The sequence below is a fragment of the Ranitomeya variabilis genome, chromosome 4 (assembly GCF_051348905.1).
Source record: "Ranitomeya variabilis isolate aRanVar5 chromosome 4, aRanVar5.hap1, whole genome shotgun sequence".
Classification (NCBI taxonomy): Eukaryota; Metazoa; Chordata; class Amphibia; order Anura; family Dendrobatidae; genus Ranitomeya; species Ranitomeya variabilis.
In genome coordinates, this window is record NC_135235.1 from 757941320 (window position 1) to 757963031 (window position 21712).

Sequence of the window (21712 nt, forward strand, 5' to 3'; positions counted from 1 at the left end):
AGTTCATTCTTACGTTTGTCATTTCTTCTTACCTCACCGTTATTATTTGTTGGGGGCTTGTATTATAACTTTGGGGTCTTTTCTCTTGAGGCAAGAGAGGTCTCATTTTCTCTGAAACGGTTAGTTAGTTCTCCGGCTGGCGCGAGACGTCTAGAATCAACGTAGGTACGTTCCCCGGCTGCTTCTAGTTGTGTGCTAGGATCAGGTATGCGGTCAGCCAAGTTACCACTTCCCTATGAGCTGTTTTTTTGTGTTTGCAGACTTAGCTGGAACTCCTGAGATCCTCTACCATTAGGATCATAACAGTATTCCAGGCCAAAAAGTGCATTGCTGAAGCGGGATTATAAGAAAAGAAGTCTGAGTTTGTTTTGTTTTTTTCTTTCTTTCCTCCCCTTTTTCTCTGAGTGGCTTGAAGCTCTGCTGCAGACATGAATGTTCAGACTCTGATTACTAGTGTGGATCAGCTTGCTGCACGTGTGCAGGGCATTCAGGATTTTGTTATTAGCAGTCCTATGTCAGAGCCTAAAATACCTATTCCTGAGCTGTTCTCTGGAGATCGATTTAAATTTGGGAATTTTAGGAATAATTGTAAATTGTTTCTATCTTTGAGACCTCGTTCGTCTGGAGACTCAGCTCAGCAAGTTAAAATTGTTATCTCCTTCTTGCGTGGCGACCCTCAGGATTGGGCTTTCTCATTGGCGCCAGGAGATCCGGCATTGGCAAATATTGATGCGTTTTTTCTGGTGCTCGGATTGCTTTATGAGGAGCCCAATCTTGAAATGCAGGCAGAAAAAGCATTGCTGGCTATCTCTCAGGGCCAGGATGAAGCTGAGGTGTACTGCCAAAAATTTCGGAAATTGTCCGTGCTTACTCAATGGAATGAGTGTGCTCGGGCCGCAAATTTCAGAAATGGCCTTTCTGAAGCCATTAAGAATGTGATGGTGGGTTTTCCCATTCCTACAAGTCTGAATGATTCTATGGCTCTGGCCATCCAGGTTGATCGGCGTTTGCGGGAGCGCAAATCTGCTAATCCTCTGGCGGTGTTGTCTGAACGGACACCTGACTCAATGCAATGTGATAGAGTCCTGACTAGAACCAAACGGCAAAATCATAGGCATCAGAATGGGTTGTGTTTTTACTGTGGTGATTCTACACGTTATCTCGGCATGCTCTAAACGTCCATCAAAGGTTGTTAGTCCTGTCGCCATTGGTAATTTGCAGCCTAAGTTCATTTTGTCTGTGACTTTGATTTGCTCATTGTCTTCCTACCCTGTTATGGCATTTGTGGATTCAGGTGCTGCCCTGAGTCTTATGGATTTATCGTTTGCCAAGCACTGTGGTTTTGTCCTAGAGCCTTTAGAAAATCCTATTCCTCTTAGAGGAATTGATGCTACGCCATTGGCGGAGAATAAACCGCAGTATTGGACACAAGTGACCATGTGCATGTCTCCTGAACATCGGGAGGTGATTCGTTTTCTTGTTTTGCATAAAATGCAGGATTTGGTCGTTCTGGGTCTGCCATGGTTACAGACCCATAATCCAGTTTTGGATTGGAAGGCTATGTCCGTGTCAAGTTGGGGTTGTCAGGGAATTCATTGCGATTCCTCGTCGGTGTCTATTGCTTCTTCTACTCCTTCTGAAGTCCCTGAGTATTTGTCGGACTATCAGGATGTATTCAGCGAGTCCAGGTCCAGTGCCCTTCCTCCTCATAGGGACTGTGACTGCGCTATAGATTTGATTCCTGGTAGTAAATTTCCTAAGGGACGACTATTTAATCTGTCTGTACCTGAGCATGCCGCGATGCGTGCTTATATAAAGGAGTCTTTGGAGAAGGGACATATTCGTCCATCCTCTTCCCCTCTTGGTGCAGGATTTTTTTTTGTGGCCAAGAAAGACGGGTCTTTGAGACCGTGTATAGATTATCAGCTTTTGAATAAAATCACTGTCAAATTTCAGTATCCTTTGCCACTATTGTCGGACTTGTTTGCCCGGATTAAGGGTGCCAAGTGGTTCACCAAGATAGATCTTCGTGGTGCGTACAACCTTGTGCGCATTAAGCAGGGAGATGAATGGAAAACTGCGTTCAATACGCCCGAAGGTCATTTTGAGTACTTGGTGATGCCTTTTGGGCTTTCTAATGCCCCTTCAGTGTTTCAGTCCTTTATGCATGACATTTTCCGGAAGTATCTGGATAAATTTATGATTGTTTATCTGGATGATATTCTGGTTTTCTCTGATGATTGGGATTCTCATGTAAAGCAGGTCAGGATGGTGTTTCAGGTTTTACGTGATAATGCTTTGTTTGTGAAGGGCTCAAAGTGTCTCTTTGGAGTGCAGAAGGTTTCCTTTTTTGGTTTTATTTTCGCCCCTTCTACTGTGGAGATGGACCCAGTCAAGGTCCGAGCTATTCATGATTGGACTCAACCCACGTCCGTTAAGAGTCTTCAGAAGTTCTTGGGTTTTGCTAATTTCTACCGTCGTTTTATTGCTAATTTTTCTAGCGTTGTTAAACCTTTGACGGATATGACCAAGAAAGGTTCTGATGTTGCTAATTGGGCTCCTGCGGCCGTGGAGGCTTTCCGGGAGTTGAAGCGCCGGTTTACTTCGGCGCCTGTTTTGTGCCAGCCTGATGTCTCACTTCCCTTTCAGGTTGAAGTAGACGCTTCTGAGATCGGTGCAGGGGCTGTTTTGTCGCAGAAAGGCTCTGGTTGCTCTGTGATGAGACCATGTGCTTTTTTTTCTAGGAAATTTTCGCCTGCTGAGTGGAACTATGATGTTGGTAATCGGGAGTTGTTGGCTATGAAGTGGGCATTTGAGGAGTGACGTCATTGGCTTGAGGGTGCTAAGCATCGTGTGGTGGTCTTGACTGTTCACAAAAATCTGATGTACCTCGAGTCTGCTAAGCGCCTGAATCCTAGACAGGCTCGTTGGTCATTGTTTTTCTCCCGTTTTGACTTTGTGGTCTCGTACCTGCCTGGTTCAAAGAATGTGAAGGCTGATGCTCTTTCTAGGAGTTTTGTGCCTGACTCTCCTGGAGTCTCAGAGCCAGCGGGTATTCTTAAAGAGGGAGTAATCTTGTCGGCCATTTCTCCTGATTTGCGACGTGTGTTGCAGAGATTTCAGGCTGGTAGACCTGACCCTTGCCCACCTGATAGACTATTTGTTCCTGATAAATGGACCAGTAGAGTTATTTCCGAGGTTCATTCCTCGGTGTTGGCAGGGCATCCTGGGATTTTTGGTACCAGAGATTTGGTGGCTAGGTCCTTTTGGTGGCCTTCCCTGTCGCGGGATGTGCGTTCTTTTGTGCAGTCCTGTGGGATTTGTGCTCGGGCTAAGCCTTGCTGTTCTCGTGCCAGCGGGTTACTTTTGCCCTTTCCCGTCCCGAAGAGGCCTTGGACGCACATTTCCATGGATTTCATTTCAGATCTTCCGGTGTCTCAAGGAATGTCTGTCATCTGGGTGGTCTGTGATCGTTTTTCCAAGATGGTCCATTTGGTGCCCTTGCCTAAATTGCCTTCCTCTTCCGATTTGGTTCCTTTGTTCTTTCAGAATGTGGTTAGTTTGCACGGCATTCCTGAGAATATCGTGTCTGACAGAGGAACCCAGTTTGTGTCGAGATTCTGGCGATCCTTTTGTGCTAGGATGGGCATTGATTTGTCATTTTCATCTGCCTTTCATCCTCAGACTAATGGCCAAACGGAGCGAACTAATCAGACGCTGGAGGCTTATTTGAGATGTTTTGTTTCTGCGGATCAGGATGATTGGGTTACCTTCTTGCCATTGGCTGAGTTTGCCCTCAATAATCAGGCAAGTTCCGCTACTTTGGTTTCGCCATTTTTCTGCAACTCTGGTTTTCATCCGCGGTTTTCCTCGGGTCATGTGGAACCTTCTGACTGTCCTGGGGTGGATTCCGTGGTGGATAGGTTGCAGCGGATTTGGAATCTTGTGGTGGACAACTTGAAGTTGTCACAGGAGAAGGCTCAGCATTTTGCCAACCGCCGCCGCGGTGTGGGTCCCCGACTTCATGTTGGGGATTTGGTTTGGTTGTCTTCTCGGTATGTCCCTCTGAAGGTTTCCTCTCCTAAGTTTAAGCCTCGCTTTATTGGTCCTTATAAAATTTTGGAAGTCCTTAATCCGGTGTCGTTTCGTTTGGATCTTCCGATGTCGTTTGCCATTCACAATGTGTTCCATAGGTCTTTGTTACGGCGGTACGTGGTGCCTATGGTTCCTGCTGTTGAGCCTCCTGCTCCGGTGTTGGTTGAGGGCGAGTTGGAGTATGTGGTGGAGAAGATCTTGGATTCTCGTCTCTCTAGACGGAGGCTTCAGTATCTGGTCAAATGGAAGGGCTATGGTCAGGAGGATAATTCCTGGGTGGTCGCCTCTGATGTTCATGCGGCCGATTTGGTTCGTGCCTTTCACGCTGCTCATCCTGATTGCCCTGGTGGTCTTGGTGAGGGTTCGGTGACCCCTCCTTAAAGGGGGGGTACTGTTGTGAACTATATTTCTTGGCTCCCTCTTGTGGTCATTAGCGGTATGGCACTTGGATTGTCTTTCCCCAGGTTGGCACTCACCTGGTTCGTTTGGCCTTGGGTGTGCCTATATAAACTTCCTGGATACTCTGTATAGTGCCTGGAATCGTTGTTATCAGACCATGTCTGTTTTCTCCTGTCTCCTGGTCTCCTGATTTTGCAAGATAAGCTAAGTCCTGCTTTCTTATTTTTGTGTATTTGAATTACTCTTATTTTGTTCCAGCATTGTTTAAAATGTGATTCCTGATTTTGCTGGAAGCTCTAGGGGGCTGTTATTCTCCCCCCACACCGTTAGTCGGTGCGGGGGTTCTTGGATATTCAGCGTGGATATTTTGTAGGGTTTTTTGCTGACCGCATAAGTCATCTTCCTATTTTCTGCTATTAGTCAGTGGGCCTCTCTTTGCTAAATCTAGTTCATTCTTACGTTTGTCATTTCTTCTTACCTCACCGTTATTATTTGTTGGGGGCTTGTATTATAACTTTGGGGTCTTTTCTCTTGAGGCAAGAGAGGTCTTATTTTCTCTGAAAGGGTTAGTTAGTTCTCCGGCTGGCGCGAGACGTCTAGAATCAACGTAGGTACGTTCCCCGGCTGCTGCTAGTTGTTGTGCTAGGATCAGGTATACGGTCAGCCAAGTTACCACTTCCCTATGAGCTGTTTTTTTTGTGTTTGCAGACTTAGCTGGAACTCCTGAGATCCTCTACCATTAGGATCATAACAGGGAGCGGGCAGGAGGACAGGGGAGCGGAGCACAGGATGGAGGGGACCAGACCCCATAACGGAGGACTGGGGGGGCGATCGGTGGGGTGGGGGGGGGGGTCACTTCAGGTTTTCCAGCCATGGCCAATGATATTTCAGCATCGGCCATGGCTGGATTGTAATATTTCACCAGTTTTTTAGGTGAAATATTACAAATCGCTCTGATTGGCAGTTTCACTTTCAACAGCCAATCAGAGCGATCGTAGCCACGGGGGGGTGAAGCCACCCCCCCTGGGCTGAAGTACCACTCCCCCTGTCTCTGCAGATCGGGTAAAATGGGAGTTAACCCTTTCACCCGATCTGCAGGGACGCGATCATTCTGTGACACAGCATATGCGTCACAGGTCGGATTGGCACCGACTTTCATGACGCATACGCTGTGTCACAGGTCGGGAAGGGGTTAATTATCGTGAATGAATCTAGGCGAGATGAAGGGGAGAACGTTAGCCCTTTCTGCAGCACGGTCATCTGTGTGGTTGTCGATCCATGATGTGATAAATTACCCTTACATGGTCCTCGCAATGATCTTTATTTGAGGATGTGAGATGCTGATTCCTTTTCCCCAATTGCCTCGTTCGAGGAGCCTTTTCAGGTTCAGTGATTTGACGTCACATTCACTCACAGAAGATATGGATTGAATGGATGAGGTCCTGGAGAGGTTCCTTTTAATGGAACGTTTCTTTATTTGCCAGCGGAAAATCTTAACGGTGGCAAAATCTGAACTGTCCCGTTGATATTTGTTGGACTTATTGTTTTTTGTCATCTTTCCATGTCTTTCTTCAAGTTGGTTGTGGTCTCTTGAAAAGATACTGCTGTCTTTTCTGATTGTACCTTATTGTGGAGATCCTGTAACTCCTCCTCAGTTTTGGCCAATGACGTAGTATTTTTTTCAATAATTACGTGGATAAATTCTAAGGAGCATGTATTCGCTGCCTTAATCCACCTTTGAGTTACATTTTCATCTTCAAGATCAGAAGTCGGATAAACTTGTATTCTTAGTCTTCGTGATTTTCTGACCCCAATAATTTTTCAGTGCTGTTTTCATCCACTAAAGTTTAGTTTTTTATGTAAAGCATTTTTATATTAGGATCTCTTGGCTGGTGATTGAAGTGTGGCCGGTGCCAGGTCCTGCCACCTTTTTACACACATCTGTAGCTTTAGATAGCCTGGAGCGTTCCCTGGTCTTGGTCCATTCTATGCGACCCCAATGTTAAGATAGCAGTATTCCGATAATATTAATACACAACTTGGTCCTAGTTAATGTGGTAATCCTATTAGTTAGTGCCCACTCACAACTCACAGTGATATCAACAAAACATCCTGAGGACGATAAACCTCAAAGGATAAAGGAGTGGAGCCAGAAGAATGGTTTTTAGGGCACCTTTCCACTTGCGAGAAACTCGTCCGTATCTCGCATGTGGAAACCAAGCTGTGGAGCCGGCACTTTGGAGCAGAGAGTGCAGCTCCATGTGTTCCTATGCGGCCGCACAGCTCCGATCCAAAGTGTCGGCACCAGAGCTTGGTTTCCACATGCGAGATACGGATGAGTTTCTCGCAAGTGGAAAGGTGCCCTTATAGAAAAAAAATCTTATTTTATTTTTATTAGATCAACAAACATGATTAATACATGGATACAAATACTGTAGTAAGAAGGGTTCAGAAAGAAAAGAGGGACTTTAGGACTCACAGTAGTTACATTTTGCTGTCTAGTAATTAGCATAATTTCAGATCCAAAGTGATCAAAAAAGAAGTCACCATGCTAAAACAATAGGTGCTACAATGTTGTGAACATTAAGAACAAATGACAAATCTTTAATAAATAAATAGTGTATAAATTATAGCAGGCAGGTGATTAGTGAAGATCAAGATGCAAGTGCAATATTATAATCCTATTACCAGATTGGCATCTTTAGATCATACACGCCTCCCAGTCTGTGCAGAGCAAACCCCTGCAGTGCGATATAAAGCAATGTGAACAACGTGTATGCATCACATTACAGTCCAAGTACAACCATAGGGTAAACAGAAACATCAAAGGATCACTCTGACTGTATCAAACACTGCGGCCCAAAGCTGGAAACAGGGATTATGACACTATTACCTGGATCCCAGCAGCCTGACAAAATTTGTAAAGGAGTCCCGTCCCTGTGCCCCGACACGCACTTTTTGCCCTGCTTCCTCATGGGGCGTGCCTGGACAGAGAGTGTCAGTAGATTAAATACCGAGATTGAGCAACAGGATGAAATTTTGTCATTAAGTACAAAGACTTTGGAACATCAGCTGTTCAAATTGGCGGAGAGAGAAGTGAATCTCTTTTGGACGAACAATTCCCTGAAGTCCTATGTGGACTGTGGCAGAGTTCCACGGGGACTAAGGGTGTACAAGGATTTGTCCCAATTTAGAGATAACACACAATTTGTGAAAGCTTGGGAAGCCATTTTGCTTAAATGTTCCCAAGATCTCCTGCAGTTGGTATTGCAGCAAAACATCACCAATTATGACGGCTGTGAGGAAAGCATTAAACTACTTACGGGTAGCGGCATTTTTCAGAGGCCCATGACAGCACTACGAGAGAGAGGATCCGCCCTTAAAGAACAGGAAACCTACAGATACAAAAAGGGCGGCACCTCTCCCATGCATCAGTTGTATTTCAGAGCCTTGAGAGGACTACCGCGGTTAGTGGCATACAAATATACATTATATACATTTTGAAAAATATTTTATTAAATTGTAGCTAGACACCATACGTGAGATCTACATACCACACTATATACAAATTACGAAGTGCAACCCCCACGTGAAAAGGGAGGGAACTAAGGGTGCTGTCATGGGCCTCCGAAAAATGCAGCTACCCGTAAGTAGCTTAATGCTTTATTCGGACTCCCATTACAGCACTACGAGAGATTTACAGAGATGTAAGCTACCTTAGGGAGGGACTATAGTCTGCAGCACCCTTAACCCGAAGGTGAGATCAGAGGAGGACCCCAAATCCAACCGATAGTGCTTAAAGAACGTGGAAGGGGATGACCAAGTGGCCGCCTTACATATTTGTTCCACCGATAATCCAGATCTTTCTGCCCAGGACGACGCCATGGCCCGGGTGGAATGTGCCTTTAGATTCTGCGGAGCTGGCCCTCCACCCGCTGTATAAGCCATGGAAATAGTTTCCCTAATCCATCTAGCCAGTAAATATTTTGACACTCTACATCCCTTCTTTGGACCTTGAAAGGAAAGAAGCAGTACCTCATCCTTCTTCCAACTATCGGTAACTGAAATATACTGTAGAAGAGATCTCCTAACGTCTAACGTATGAAGCTCTTGCTCTTTAGGATTAGATGGATTAGGAACAAAGGATGGTAAAACTATTTCCTGCGACCTATGAAACCGTGTTGCTACCTTCGGCAGATATGCTGGGTCCCATCTTGGAGCCTCTGCGCATGCGCAGAAGCTCCGCGACCCGGAAGTCACCGCCGGCTCCGCCCTCTGACGTCACCCAGAGTCCACAGCGCTTCCTGTCAGCGCTGTGAACAGCGTGGGATGCCGAGACCTTGCCAGGAGACTCCGGGAGGCGCCACCATGATGCCGCCGACCCCACAGAGGCGCCCACAGCATTTGAGGGAGGGGAACCATCATACTCACCACGCGTCGGCTCTGGAGACAGGACACCCCCAGGCGACCGCTCCTCGCTGAATAGCCACCGCCGTGCACCCTGCCAGGGTCACCGTGACTACCTCAGGTACTCCGCACCGGCTGAGGTAGGAGACCCCCTCGCTACCCAAATCGGTCCGGCCGGCCTGGAATTCCTTGTAGAAAAACTTCTGTAGGTATCCAGTCCCTTCAGGAACAGGAAACCAACTGATGCATGGGAGAGGTGCCGCCCTTTTTGTATCTGTAGGTTTCCTGTTCCTTAAGGGCGGATCCTCTCTCTCGTAGTGCTGTCATGGGAGTCCGAATAAAATTCATCTGTATAAGTGGTTTGCAACTGCATCAGGCACAGAAAAAGAGGTACACCCGGGAGAGATCCCCTGCACGGTGGGCCCTTTGGGCTTTATGGTAGATCTGAATAAGGACGATGATATTAATAAAGATGCGCAATTGTTACTTAGTCTCACTGATCCAGATGTGATAGAGCGTGTACCTGCAATTAAAACAAGTACTCCGTTCACAGGGGGAGTACAATCGACGTTTGTGCCCCCGGTGACCCCCGGTAATCTGATAGACGTCTTTGAGAGACAGGTCCTACAAGAGGTAGAAGCCCTTATTTACCGTGAATCGGCTCCAAATTTGACTCAAGCAGAACAAAGGGCATTAATGGATATAAAAAGTTGGTCAGACGTGGTAATCCGCATAGCGGATAAAGGGGGCAATACAGTTTTTCTTTCAAAGGAGATGTATATGACAGAAGCCAATAGGCAATTACAACAAACAAAAACGTACCAACAGTTAAATGACCTTCGCTGCTTAGGATACAGGTAGAGAAGGGAATCTATAAAACAAGCGGAAAAACTTCTCCCTGAGTACCCCCAAAAACCTTTGTGGTATCACGTCCCAAAAGTCCACAAGTCTCTAACAGACCCGCCTGGCCGCCCCATAGTGTCAGGGGTCGGTTCAATAACACAACCCTTATCACGCTATTTAGATTGGTTACTCCACCCTTTACTTCCCGATATTCCATCCTATATAAGGGATACTAAACAGTGCTCAGGGGGTTTACTTGGCAAGAGGGCTTTAATTTAACATCAATAGATGTAGAGAGCTTGTATAACCGCATACCACAACAATTGGCAGTTGAAGTGGTGAGAGAAATTCTGTCGTATACAACCACAGACGATTATACAGTGGACTTTATTGGTGATGGTCTTTCTTTTGTACTTACACACAATGCGTTCCGGTTTGACTCCAGGTGGTACCTCCAAATGGAAGGTACCGCTATGGGGACACCAGTCACATGTACTTTAGCAAATTTGTTCCTGGCGGTTTTTGAGAACCGGTTTGTATACACGGAAAGTAACCCCTTTTTAAAACACATAAAATTATATCTTCGTTTTGTGGACGACGTGTTCATAATATGGGATGGGGACAGTAATTCCTTCAGCAATTTTGTGGAGCACCTGGGATGGATAAATAACATGAACATGAAATTTACCTCAGTTTTTGGGGGGTTAAATTTGGAGTTTCTAGACGTCAAAGTTAGTGTGGAGGAGGGAGTGTTACACATAGGAGTTTTTCATAAGATCACAGCAACCAACTCTCTACTACATTATGGCAGTGCACATCCACAATATATGAAGGATTCCCTCCCCTATAGTCAGTTTTTAAGGGTGAAACGGGTGAATAGTGATCAGGAGAAAAGTAAGCAACAGACACATGAGTTATATGACAGGTTCAGAGCCAGGGGCTATCCCCGGTCAATACTGGATAAAGCTTTAACTAGGACCTGTGAGTCGGGAGTTCAACTCCCTCAGGAAGCACAGAGAAAAAAAGTGCAGAAAAGATTCACTTTTAGCTTTACCTTTGGTCTTTTAGATCCGGCAATTAGAACAGCTGTCAGGAAGAACTGGCATCTACTAGAAAAGGATCCTGCCTTAACAGAATTGACCAGTAGGGGTCCCCTGTTTGCTTGCCGTCCAGGGAAAAATCTCAAAGATATTCTGGTTCATAACAGTATTTCCTCAAATCGATCCACCTGGCTCCAAGAGGGGACACCACAGGGTAACTATAAGTGCGGCCACTGTAATTTTTGCAGGCACCATCTGATCGATAAACTAATAAAAATAGGTCCGGTTACCCATAAAGTGAGACAATTTATCTCTTGCAGGACCACGCACACGGTATATGCGTTGTTCTGCCCTTGTGGGTTTTATTATATCGGGAAGACCATTAGACCACTGTTCGTCAGGTTTAGAGAGCATTTCAATTCGATCAGTACTGGAAGGGGCGTTCCCCGATTAATATCGCACATATGTTTACACCATGGAGGGGGACGCGTCAGTTTTAAGATTTGCAGGTTTAGAGCGGGTGACTTTACCTGAACGAAAAGGGAACCATAACAAACTACTTTCAAGGAGAGAGGGGAGGTGGATCATGAGGGTTAATGCCACGGGACCCATGGGGTTAAATGAGAGACTGGACATGTCTGTATATTTGTAATAGGACTGTTTTGCAAACATAAGGTGTTGTTTGTTCCCTGATTTCATATAGAATAATCCTTTTGATATATGTACTCATTCTCAATTTTGTTTTTAACATTTTATGTTTTAATTGGATCAGTAGGTATTGTGATGATGCAGGTGAAGGGGTGGTAACCAAGCTGGGATTTCCGCTATATGGAGTCCACCCACTGGGCATATGATTGACTATGCAGCAGGGCAGACATTGCTGTCACTGTGTAAACAAAGGAGTAAGGGAGTGCAAAATGCATATTGTGAAGTGGATTTTCCTGGGCCCATCCAGTATGTGGGTTCCAAGGCGTAAGGGGGGCATATGACTGACTATGCAGCAGGGCAGACATTGCTGTCACTGTGTAAACAAAGGAGTAAGGGAGTGCAAAATGCATATTGTGAAGTGGATTTTCCTGGGCCCATCCAGTATGTGGGTTCCAAGGCGTAAGGGGGGCATATGACTGACTGCAGCAGGGCTGGCCTTGCTGCCAATGTGTAAAACAAAGGAGTATGGGAGTAGAAAATGAACATTGTGAAGTGGATTTTCCTGGGCCCATCCATCATGTGGGTTCCAAGGCTTAATGGGGTGCATATGACTATGAAGCAGGGCTGGCCTTGCTGCCAATGTGTAAAACAAAGGAGTACGGAGTACAAAATGCATATTGTGAAGTGGATTTTCATGTGCCCATCAAGTATGTGTCTTCAAAGGCTTATTGGGGTGCATATGAAATGGTAGCAGGGCAGGACTTGCATTCAATGCAACATTTTTTCAGAAGGCCCTCCTGGACATCTTATGAAAGGGGTATTGTGGTGCGTAGTAATTCTTGGCGGCCCATCCACTCACAGAGTAGGCTACAACAGTTTAGGTGACCCACAATTTAATAATGGCCCTTGAAGAAGGTTAATGCCACCTGATGCAACAGTAAAAATAGGCTCTGTGACTTTAAGAGTCGCTCCTTCATAAATGAAACAAGATGGGTCTGCTTATGTGTCACACACCAAATGGCCAGCTAGGGTTGTTAAATGTTACAATGACATTGAAAGCAATTTGCAAGTTGAAAAGCGCTTCAAAAGCGCTGCATCTGAACTAAGCCCAAGTGGGGGAGGAAATTTTTTGTCTGAGGTTAATTATTTGGCCTTACAGGCAAGTCATTAACCTGCAAAGGATGTTCCTTAACATATTTCCCAGCAAAATCCAATTTGGCTTTGTTTTAGTGTGTTTTTTGTGGCACCGTGAAAAATGGCATGAATCTCGGAAAAAATGATTTAAAGCTGTGAAATAGGAGTCAGGAATGCTTCCAGGGGCGATCCCCATGAGGTTCCTGTGTCATTTGAGCAGTGTTTCCCTCATTTTCAGACGTTTTTAGACCTTAAAATGACCCCGGGGGGGATCGCGGTAAAAATACTCGGGTCTGCTATAGACTTATATTGGGCTCATTGCTCGGATCGAGTACCCGAGTATACCAATCTGCTTGACCCAAAAAACGAGCACCCGCTCATCACTATTGGAGAGTGAAAATTACACACTTGCCATTTTATTACCCAGCACATAGTGCCCAGATTGTGCTCCAGGAGACACACACCTTAAATTAAGTAGATTCTTCTCACTATAATATTGCTAAATACAGGGATCCTAAATGTGGTTTGAGCACACTGCAAGACTCAGAAGTGAGAGTGGATTTTGCTGGATTGGTTTTTAGAAATCTGTTGCTTTTCAACAGCCATTGAGCCACTAATAGTGTGGGAACCTCTGTTTTTCTATTGACAGATGATGGACCTGAGTGGGGACTTTTTTTTGTGAGATGAGAATTGGTATTATTATCACCTACATAACATTGATTGTTTCTTTTTATTCGATATTTGGGAGGCAGAATGAACGAACATTTGAACGCCACACACTTCTGGTTCATCCAACAAGGTTTTCTATGACTGTGAACTGTCACTGTCTTGGTAAATAATTTAAAGTTTTTTCATAGCTTGCCATTTTTATCGACAGTTTAAGTAGAAATGTTCAAAAATATAAAACTCAAGGATATTGTATAAAAAAAAATGTTTTTTATCTTAGCAGATGACTGTACCGGGAGATCAGAGGGACAGCTGACATCTTCAATTTTTAAATCTGATGATCTTGAGAACCTACAAGATACAACTGAAGTGAATGCCATTACTTCAGATATATCATCATCCATTCACAGCAAAGATCTGTCATCTGATCCTATGAAACAGGTCCCATCTTCTTATTCATTACTTACTACTAAGGAAAATCAAAGTCACAAAAGAGGCATTAAAAAACAAACTGCTCCTAAAGCAAAGAAGTCATTTTCATGTTCAGAATGTGGGAAATGTTTTAAGAACAAATCACATTTTGTTACACACCAGAGAACTCACACAGGGGAGAAGCCTTTTTCCTGTTCAGAATGTGGGAAATGTTTTATCCAGAAATCAGATATGGTTATTCACCACAGAACTCACACAGGGGAGAAGCCTTTTTCATGTTCAGAATGTGGGAAATGTTTTGTTTCCAAAGGGCATCTCGCTACACACCAAATAACTCACACAGGAGAGAAGCCTTTTTCGTGTTCAGAATGTGGGAAATGTTTTACCTCCAAAGGGCATCTTGTTAGACACCAAATATCTCACACAGGAGAGAAGCCTTTTTCATGCTTAGAATGTGGGAAATGTTTTAACCAGAAAGGGCATCTTGTTAGACACCAAATATCTCACTCAATAGAGAAGCCTTTTTCATGTTCAGAATGTGGGAAATGTTTTATATGGAAATCAGATTTGGTTATTCACCATAGAACTCACACAGGGGAGAAGCCTTTTTCATGTTCAGAATGTGGGAAATGTTTTGTTTCCAAAGGGCATCTTGTTACACACCAAATAACTCACACAGGAGAGAAACCTTTTTCATGTTCAGAATGTGGGAAATGTTTTACCTCCAAAGGGCATCTTGTTAGACACCAAATATCTCACACAGGAGAGAAGCCTTTTTCATGCTTAGAATGTGGGAAATGTTTTAACCAGAAAGTGCATCTTGTTAGACACCAAATATCTCACACAATAGAGAAGCCTTTTTCATGTTCAGAATGTGGGAAATGTTTTATATGGAAATCAGATTTGGTTAATCACCATAGAACTCACACAGGGGAGAAGCCTTTTTCATGTTCAGAATGTGGGAAATGTTTTAAATGGAAAGTGCATCTTGTTAGTCACCAGAGAACTCACACAGGGGAGAAGCCTTTTTCCTGTTCAGAATGTGGGAAATGTTTTACCCTCAAAGAGAATCTTGTTAAACACCAAATAACTCACACAGGAGAGAAGCCTTTTTCATGTTCAGAATGTGGGAAATGTTTTAACCAGAAAGGGAGTCTTGTTACACACCAAAGAACTCACACAGGAGAGAAGCCTTTTTCATGTTTAGAATGTGGGAAATGTTTTAGCCAGAAATCATATTTGGTTAGTCACCAGAGGTCTCACACAGGGGAGAAGCCTTTTTCCTGCTCCGAATGTGGGAATTGTTTTAAATGGAAAGCGCTTCTTGTTAGACATCATAGAACTCATACAGTGGAGAAGCCTGTTTCCTGTTCGGAATGTGGGAAATGTTTCAACCGGAAAGTGCTTCTTGTTAAACATCAGAGCAGTCACAGAGAGGAGAAGCCTTTTTCATTTTCTTAATGTGGGAAATGTTTTACTTGGAAATCAACTGTTAATAAACATCAGAGGCGTCACATAGGGGAGAAGCCTTTTTATGTTCAGAATGTAGGAAATGTTTTAACCAGAAATGGCATCTTGTTAATCTCCTTCCCTTCCGAGCCCTGTCGTGCGCCCAAACAGTGGTTCCCCCCCATATGGGGTATCGGCGTACTCAGGACAAATTGTACAATAACATTTGGTGTCCAGTTTCTCTTTTTACCCTTGGGAAAATAAAAAAATTGTTGCTAAAAGATCATTTTTGTGACTAAAAAGTTAAATGTTCATTTTTTCCTTCCATGTTGCTTCTGCTGCTGTGAAGCACCTGAAGGGTTAATAAACGTTTTGAATGTGGTTTTGAGCACCTTAAGGGGTGCAGTTTTTAGAATGATGTCACTTTTGGGTATTTTCAGCCATATAGACCCCTCAACCTGACTTCAAATGTGAGGTGGTCCCTAAAAAAATGGTTTTGTAAATTTCGTTGTACAAATGAGAATTCGCTGGTCAAATTTTAACCCTGATAACTTCCTAGCAAAAAAAATTGTTTCCAAAATTGTGCTGATGTAAAGTAGACATGTGGGAAATGTTATTTATTAACTATTTTGTGTCGCATAACTCTCTCGTTTAACAGAATAAAAATTCAAAATTTGAAAATTGCAAAATTTTCAAAATTTTTGCCAAATTTCCATTTTTTTCACAAATAAACACAAAAATTATCGACATAAATTTACCACTACCATGAAGCCCAATATGTCATGAAAAAACAATCTCAGAACTGCTATGATCCGTTGAAGCGTTCCTGAGTTATTACCTCATAAAGGGACACTGGTCAGAATTGCAAAAAACGGCCAGGTCATTAAGGTCAAAATAGGCTGGGTCATGAAAGAAGGGGTTAAAAAAGTCAAGGTTGGAGCCCTGCTGAATCCAAGAATTTTTGCGACTAATATTGGACTCTCACAACCAGGAGTGCTGCCTTCCAGTTCGCAAAAAAACAGAACATTATGCGCAGGGTAGCAAGGACTCTGACACAATCCCTCCATGACACTAAGGATAGAGATGTCACTATTGGGCTCCCTTTCATCATGTCTACCAGCAGTACACTGGGCACAATTGCACACGAGAGCTTCACTGGGATGTACTAGAAATGCAATCGATACTAAAAGAGATCATCTAGAGGGCCACATAACTCTAAATTCCTCCTCTACTAATTCCCTACTGTGGTGGGGAGAACACAACAACCTATCCAGGGGGATCCCCTGGGTGACAAAAGTGTCCCACATAATAACAACCGATGCATTCCCACAGGCTTGGGAGCTTACATGGGGAATAAGGTTGCTCAGGGGAATTGGTGAAGTCAGGAAATAACAGCCTCCTCAAACCAGAAAAGGCTTTGGACTGTGGGTCAAGCTCTTTCATTTTTTCTGCCTTACATACACGGCCATCATGTCCGTATATTTTCAGGCAACCAAGTAACTGTGGCATATATAAACCATCAGGGGGGAACCAGGTCTCGAATTCTGATGGAGTCTTCCTCCGGGATCCTCAGCTTTGCAGAGGAAAACCTACTATCCCTCTCTGCACTACATATTCGAGAATCAGAAAGAAGATTATCTGAGCCGTACTCAACTAAAACAGGGCGAGTGGACTTTAAATCAGTCCATTTTCAACCAAATTACAAAAATGTGGGGGACTCCGGAAATAGATTTATTAGCCGATTTCAAAAACAAAAAAGTAAGAGCATTCTGCCCCAAAAACCCCAAGGGGAATCCTCAGGCAGTAGATGCTTTTCTAATTCCGTGAACTCACAACTTAACATATGCCTTTACCCTGATTATCCTGATTCCGGCAGTTATACGGAAAGTCAGAGAAGACAAAGCGAAAGTGATACTAATAGTCCCATTTTGGCCAAAAAGAACCTGGTTCTCCTGGCTAAGGATACTATCGATCTTCGACCCTTGGATCCTACCGGATCTTCCGGCCCTTCTATATCAGGGACCGGTATTCCATCCTCATTCAGCGAACCTCCATTTAACAGCATGGAATTTGAAGGGGCGCTACTGAGAGAAAGAGGTTTTTCGGAGAACTTAAGCCTTAGTAGTAACTGGTTTCCTACTTTTTAATAACGTAGAAATTATTAAAAAGTAGGAAACCAGTTACTACTAAGGCTTATGGGAAAACCTGGAAAAAGTTCCTATCTACTGTATCTCCAGAGTAAAGGTTCAGGATGGGGCTTCAATTACTAAAATTCTCGAATTCCTACAAAAAGGTCTGGAACAAGGCCTAGCAGTCAGTACTTTAAAAGTACAGGTGGCAGCTTTAGGTGCACTCTACAATCAGGACATTGCAGGCAACCCATGGATAACACGGTTTATTAAAGCTGCAACAAGATCTAAACCTTAAATCACTCAAAAGCTACCGTCGTGGGATCTAAATCTAGTCTTATCCGCTCTATCAAGTCCCCCATTTGAGCCCATAGAGACAGTTCCCCTTAAGATCTTATCCTTAAAGACCATTCTCCTATATCCAGCTATAACATCTGCACACAGAGTAAGCGAAATTCAAGCCCTATCTGTAAACCCACCCTTTACAAAGATCTTAGATGATAGAGTCATCCTTAAGCCTGACCTGGCCTATTTACCCAAGGTGGCATCTAGATTCCACAGATATCAAGAGGTGTCCCTTCCATCCTTTTGCCCAGATTCTAAAAATAGGAAAGAGAAGAAATTCCACATCTTAGATGTTAAAAGATGTCTGGTTCAATACCTAGAATCTACCCAGAAGTGTAGGAAGGAAGGCTCTCTGTTTGTCTGCTTCCAGGGACCCAGGAAGGGATTCAAAGCATCCAAGGGTACCCTGGCGAGGTGGATAAGGGATGCGATAGCCTTGGCATATTCATCCACGGGGAATACCGTCCCAGATGGCTTAAAATCTCATTCCACAAGGGCCATAGTAACCTCATGGGCTGAGAGGTCAGAGGTATCATTAGAACAAATCTGTAAGGCGGCTACCTGGTCATCACCTTCAACATTCTTTAACACTATAGATTAAATCTAGCCTCTGTGTCTGACTTGACCTTTGCGAGAAGGGTCCTTTAGGCGGTGGTCCCTCCCTAAGCTTCCAATCTCTGTAATTCTCTCCGTGGTGCTGTCATGGGAGACTGAGAAAAGCGTTGTTACTCACCGATAACGGTGTTTCTCAGAACCCATGACAGCACCAACTTATTCCCTCCCGTCACGTGTGTGGTGAGCACCTTCTATTTTTTGAGTTGTGTGTGTTTTGCATACACACGGTGTATATTCTGTTAAACAAATATGATGTGCATACAATTTTCTTGTTGTCATTAACCTGGAGGTCCTCCGATGCTCTGTAAACCAACTGATGAGAGGGAGAGGTACCACCCTTTTATCTGTAGGTTTCCTGTCCCTGAAGGGCGGATCCCCTGTCTCTGTGGTGCTGTCATGGGCTCTGAGAAATACCGTTATTGGTGAGTAACTACACTCTTTGCTTTATGTTTGGGATCATTGTCTTGTTGGAACACAAATCTCCATCCCAGTCTCAGGTCTTTTGCAGACTCCAACAGGTTTTCTTCAAGAATGGTCTTGTATTTGGCTACATCTATCTTCCCATCAATTTTAACCATCTTCCGTGTCCCTGCTAAAGAAAAGCAGGCCCAAACCATGATGCTGCCACTACCATGTTTGACAGTGGGGATGATGTTTTCAGGGTGATGAGCTGTGTTGCCTTTACGCCAAACATATCGTTTGGCAATGTTGCCAAAAAGTTCGATTTTGGTTTCTTCTGACCAGAGCACCTTCTTCCACATGTTTGGTGTGTCTCCCAGGTGGCTTGTTGCAAACTTTAAGCGGCAATTTTTATGGATATCTTGGAGAAATGGCTTTCTTCTTGCCACTCTTCCATGAAGGCCAGATTTGTGCAGTGTACGACTGATTGTTGTCCTATGGATAGACTGTCCCACCTCAGCTGTAGATCTCTGCATTTCATCCAGAGTGATCATGGACCTCTTGGCTCCATCTCTGATCAGTCTTCTCCTTGTTTGAGATGAAAGTTTAGAGGGACGGCCGGGTCTTCGTAGATTTGCAGTGGTATGATACTCCTTCCATTTCAATATGATCGCTTGCACAGTGCTCCTTGAGATGTTTAAAGTTTTGGAAATCATTTTGTATCCAAATCCGGCTTTAAACTTCTCCACAACAGTATCACGGACCTGCCTGTTGTGTTCCTTGGTCTTCATGATGCTCTATGTGCTTCAAACAGAACCCTGAGACTATCACAGAGCAGGTGCATTTATACGGAGAGTTGATTACAGATTACACACAGGTGGATTATATTTTTCATCATTTAGCATTTAGGACAACATTGGATCATTCAGAGATCCACAATGAACTTTTGGAGTGAGTTTGCTGCACTGAAAGTAAAGGGGCAGAATAATATTGCACCCCCCACTATTCAGTTTTTGAATTTCCACAAAAATTTAAAATAACCAATAAATTTCGTTCAACTTCACAATTGTGTTCCACTTGTTGTTGATTCTTCACCAAAAATTTACATTTTGTATGTTTAATACTTTTGCAAGGCGCTGTATATAAGTAGAGTAACAGACAGGAAAAACACTGGAATACCACCCTAAAATGCTCAAACTTGGAGCACACAGATATGAGGCTTGTCACAAAAATAACACACTGCCAAATATGTGGCCTGTATTTTTTATTTTTTTAAATGCAAAATAGTGCTGTATATAAGTAGAGTAACAGACTGGAAAAAACTGGAATAACAGCCTAAAATGCCCAAACTTGGAGTACGCAGTTATATGAGGCCTGTCACGGAAATACTACACTACCAAATATGTGGCCTGTATTATTTTAAATGCAAAATAGTGTTTGTCATGGATCCCACTGTGCTGCCGACAATATGTCACAGATCCCACCGTGCTGCCACCAAAATGTCACGATTCACACCGTGACTGTCAACAATATGTCATGGATCGGGGTGACCTTTGGCCAGCCCACGGCTATCACATGTGCAGGGGGGCTTATCTTAGTTATCCCTCCACTGCTACAATGTGATGAAAACACACACAAGGCTATTGACTGTCAGGACTCTGAACATTTTTTACCTTTTGTGCATTACTGCCCTTTTCCAAGATGGCATCTTTGGTCTCATGTGCACTGTGTCTTCCTGCTATAAAACTCCACCCCAGCCTTCAGTCTGTGCTAGAGTATTCTGCCTTGCATCCAGCTCCTGACCTCTGATTACTCCCTGGCTATACACCCTCTTCTGTGAACCTGTGTGGTGATCCTGCTACTTTGCTCTGAGTTCCTGCTGCATACACAAGTTTCCAGTAATCCTCCTTCATCTGCTGTTCGTGTTTACTTCCATCTGCATTTGCTGGACATGTAAGCTGTTGCTGCTTTGCAATAACCTGAGACTATTAACCAGGCCTCCCTGGTTGAGCTAAGATATGATTTGAACTGCCTAATAAGCATATCTATCTGTGCCTGGACTAAGACAAGGATTTATTTGTGTCAAGTATCCTCAAGAATAACTGTGCTTCATAGACTTTCTGCTTGATTGCATTTTCCTCTGAAGTTTCCTATAGACTGCTAAGCTGCATTTATTATTTGCACCAAGTGTTGTGGACTTGAGTTTCTCTCTGCACCTGTTTGAATCACCGTGTGATAATATAGACTTTACCACTTATAAAACTGTGTCCTGTAGTTGTCTTGTTCCACGCAAAGAGTCTCCTGAGTTATCCCCTATAATTATTACAGGATACTCTAGCCTAAAAAAAAGGAGACTGCTGGAACAATGACTGCAGAAAGCAAATTAGAGCAGGTGTTTTCCATAATTAGATCACTGCAGAAAGATGTGGAAGGTCTGCAAAAGAAGTTTGGAAGCTTTGAACACAATCAACAAGTGTTTGTACAAACTTTGCAGGACTTGAGCAACCGCATGGCAGCCCAAGAAAACAAACTTGCTGGCATAGAGTCCCAGTATGGACGGGCTTTTCAGGACATAAGCACACAAATAGCTGCACAAGTGACTTTACCCTCTGGGCAACCGCCGCCAGCTGGCCCACCTAAGTTGCCCCCATTCAGATTTAATGGTGATCGCGACAAATTTCGTGGCTTTGTGAATCAATGTATGCTATATTTTGATGTGCATGCTGACCGTTTTCCTACTGATAGATCCAAAGTATTTTGTGTAATAATTCTACTGACCTCACGAGCGCTCGCCTGGGCGAATCCGATGATTGAGTCTCGTGACCCATGGTTAAATGACTTGGATGATTTCTTGGCCGCTATGGCATTAATGTTTGATGACCCTAATCGCCGTGCAACCGCTGAATCTGCTTTGTTGTCTTTACGCCAGGCTAAACGTTCTGTTATTGAGTATGCCACTGAATTCAGGAGATTGGCGGTAGATACCAATTGGGACAGTTATGCACAATTACCTATTTTTAAAAGGGGTCTGTCTAGTATTGTAAAAGATGAATTAGCCCGCTCTGAGTCACCACAAGAGCTAGAGACATTTATACAGCATTGTGTGCGCAT

At 43.8% G+C, this 21712-nt stretch overlaps 1 protein-coding gene across 1 annotated transcript in view; it reads left to right on the plus strand.

The window, feature by feature from the left end:
• The window catches only part of LOC143766821 (uncharacterized), a 35380-nt gene extending 19573 nt beyond the window's left edge, over positions 1-15807 (plus strand). The window contains exon 6 of the mRNA XM_077254793.1: positions 13513-15807. Coding sequence (XP_077110908.1) covers positions 13513-15125 — 1613 coding nt within the window. The 3' untranslated portion in view covers positions 15126-15807. The remainder of the gene's footprint in view (positions 1-13512) is intronic.
• The last annotated feature ends 5905 nt before the right edge of the window (positions 15808-21712 follow it).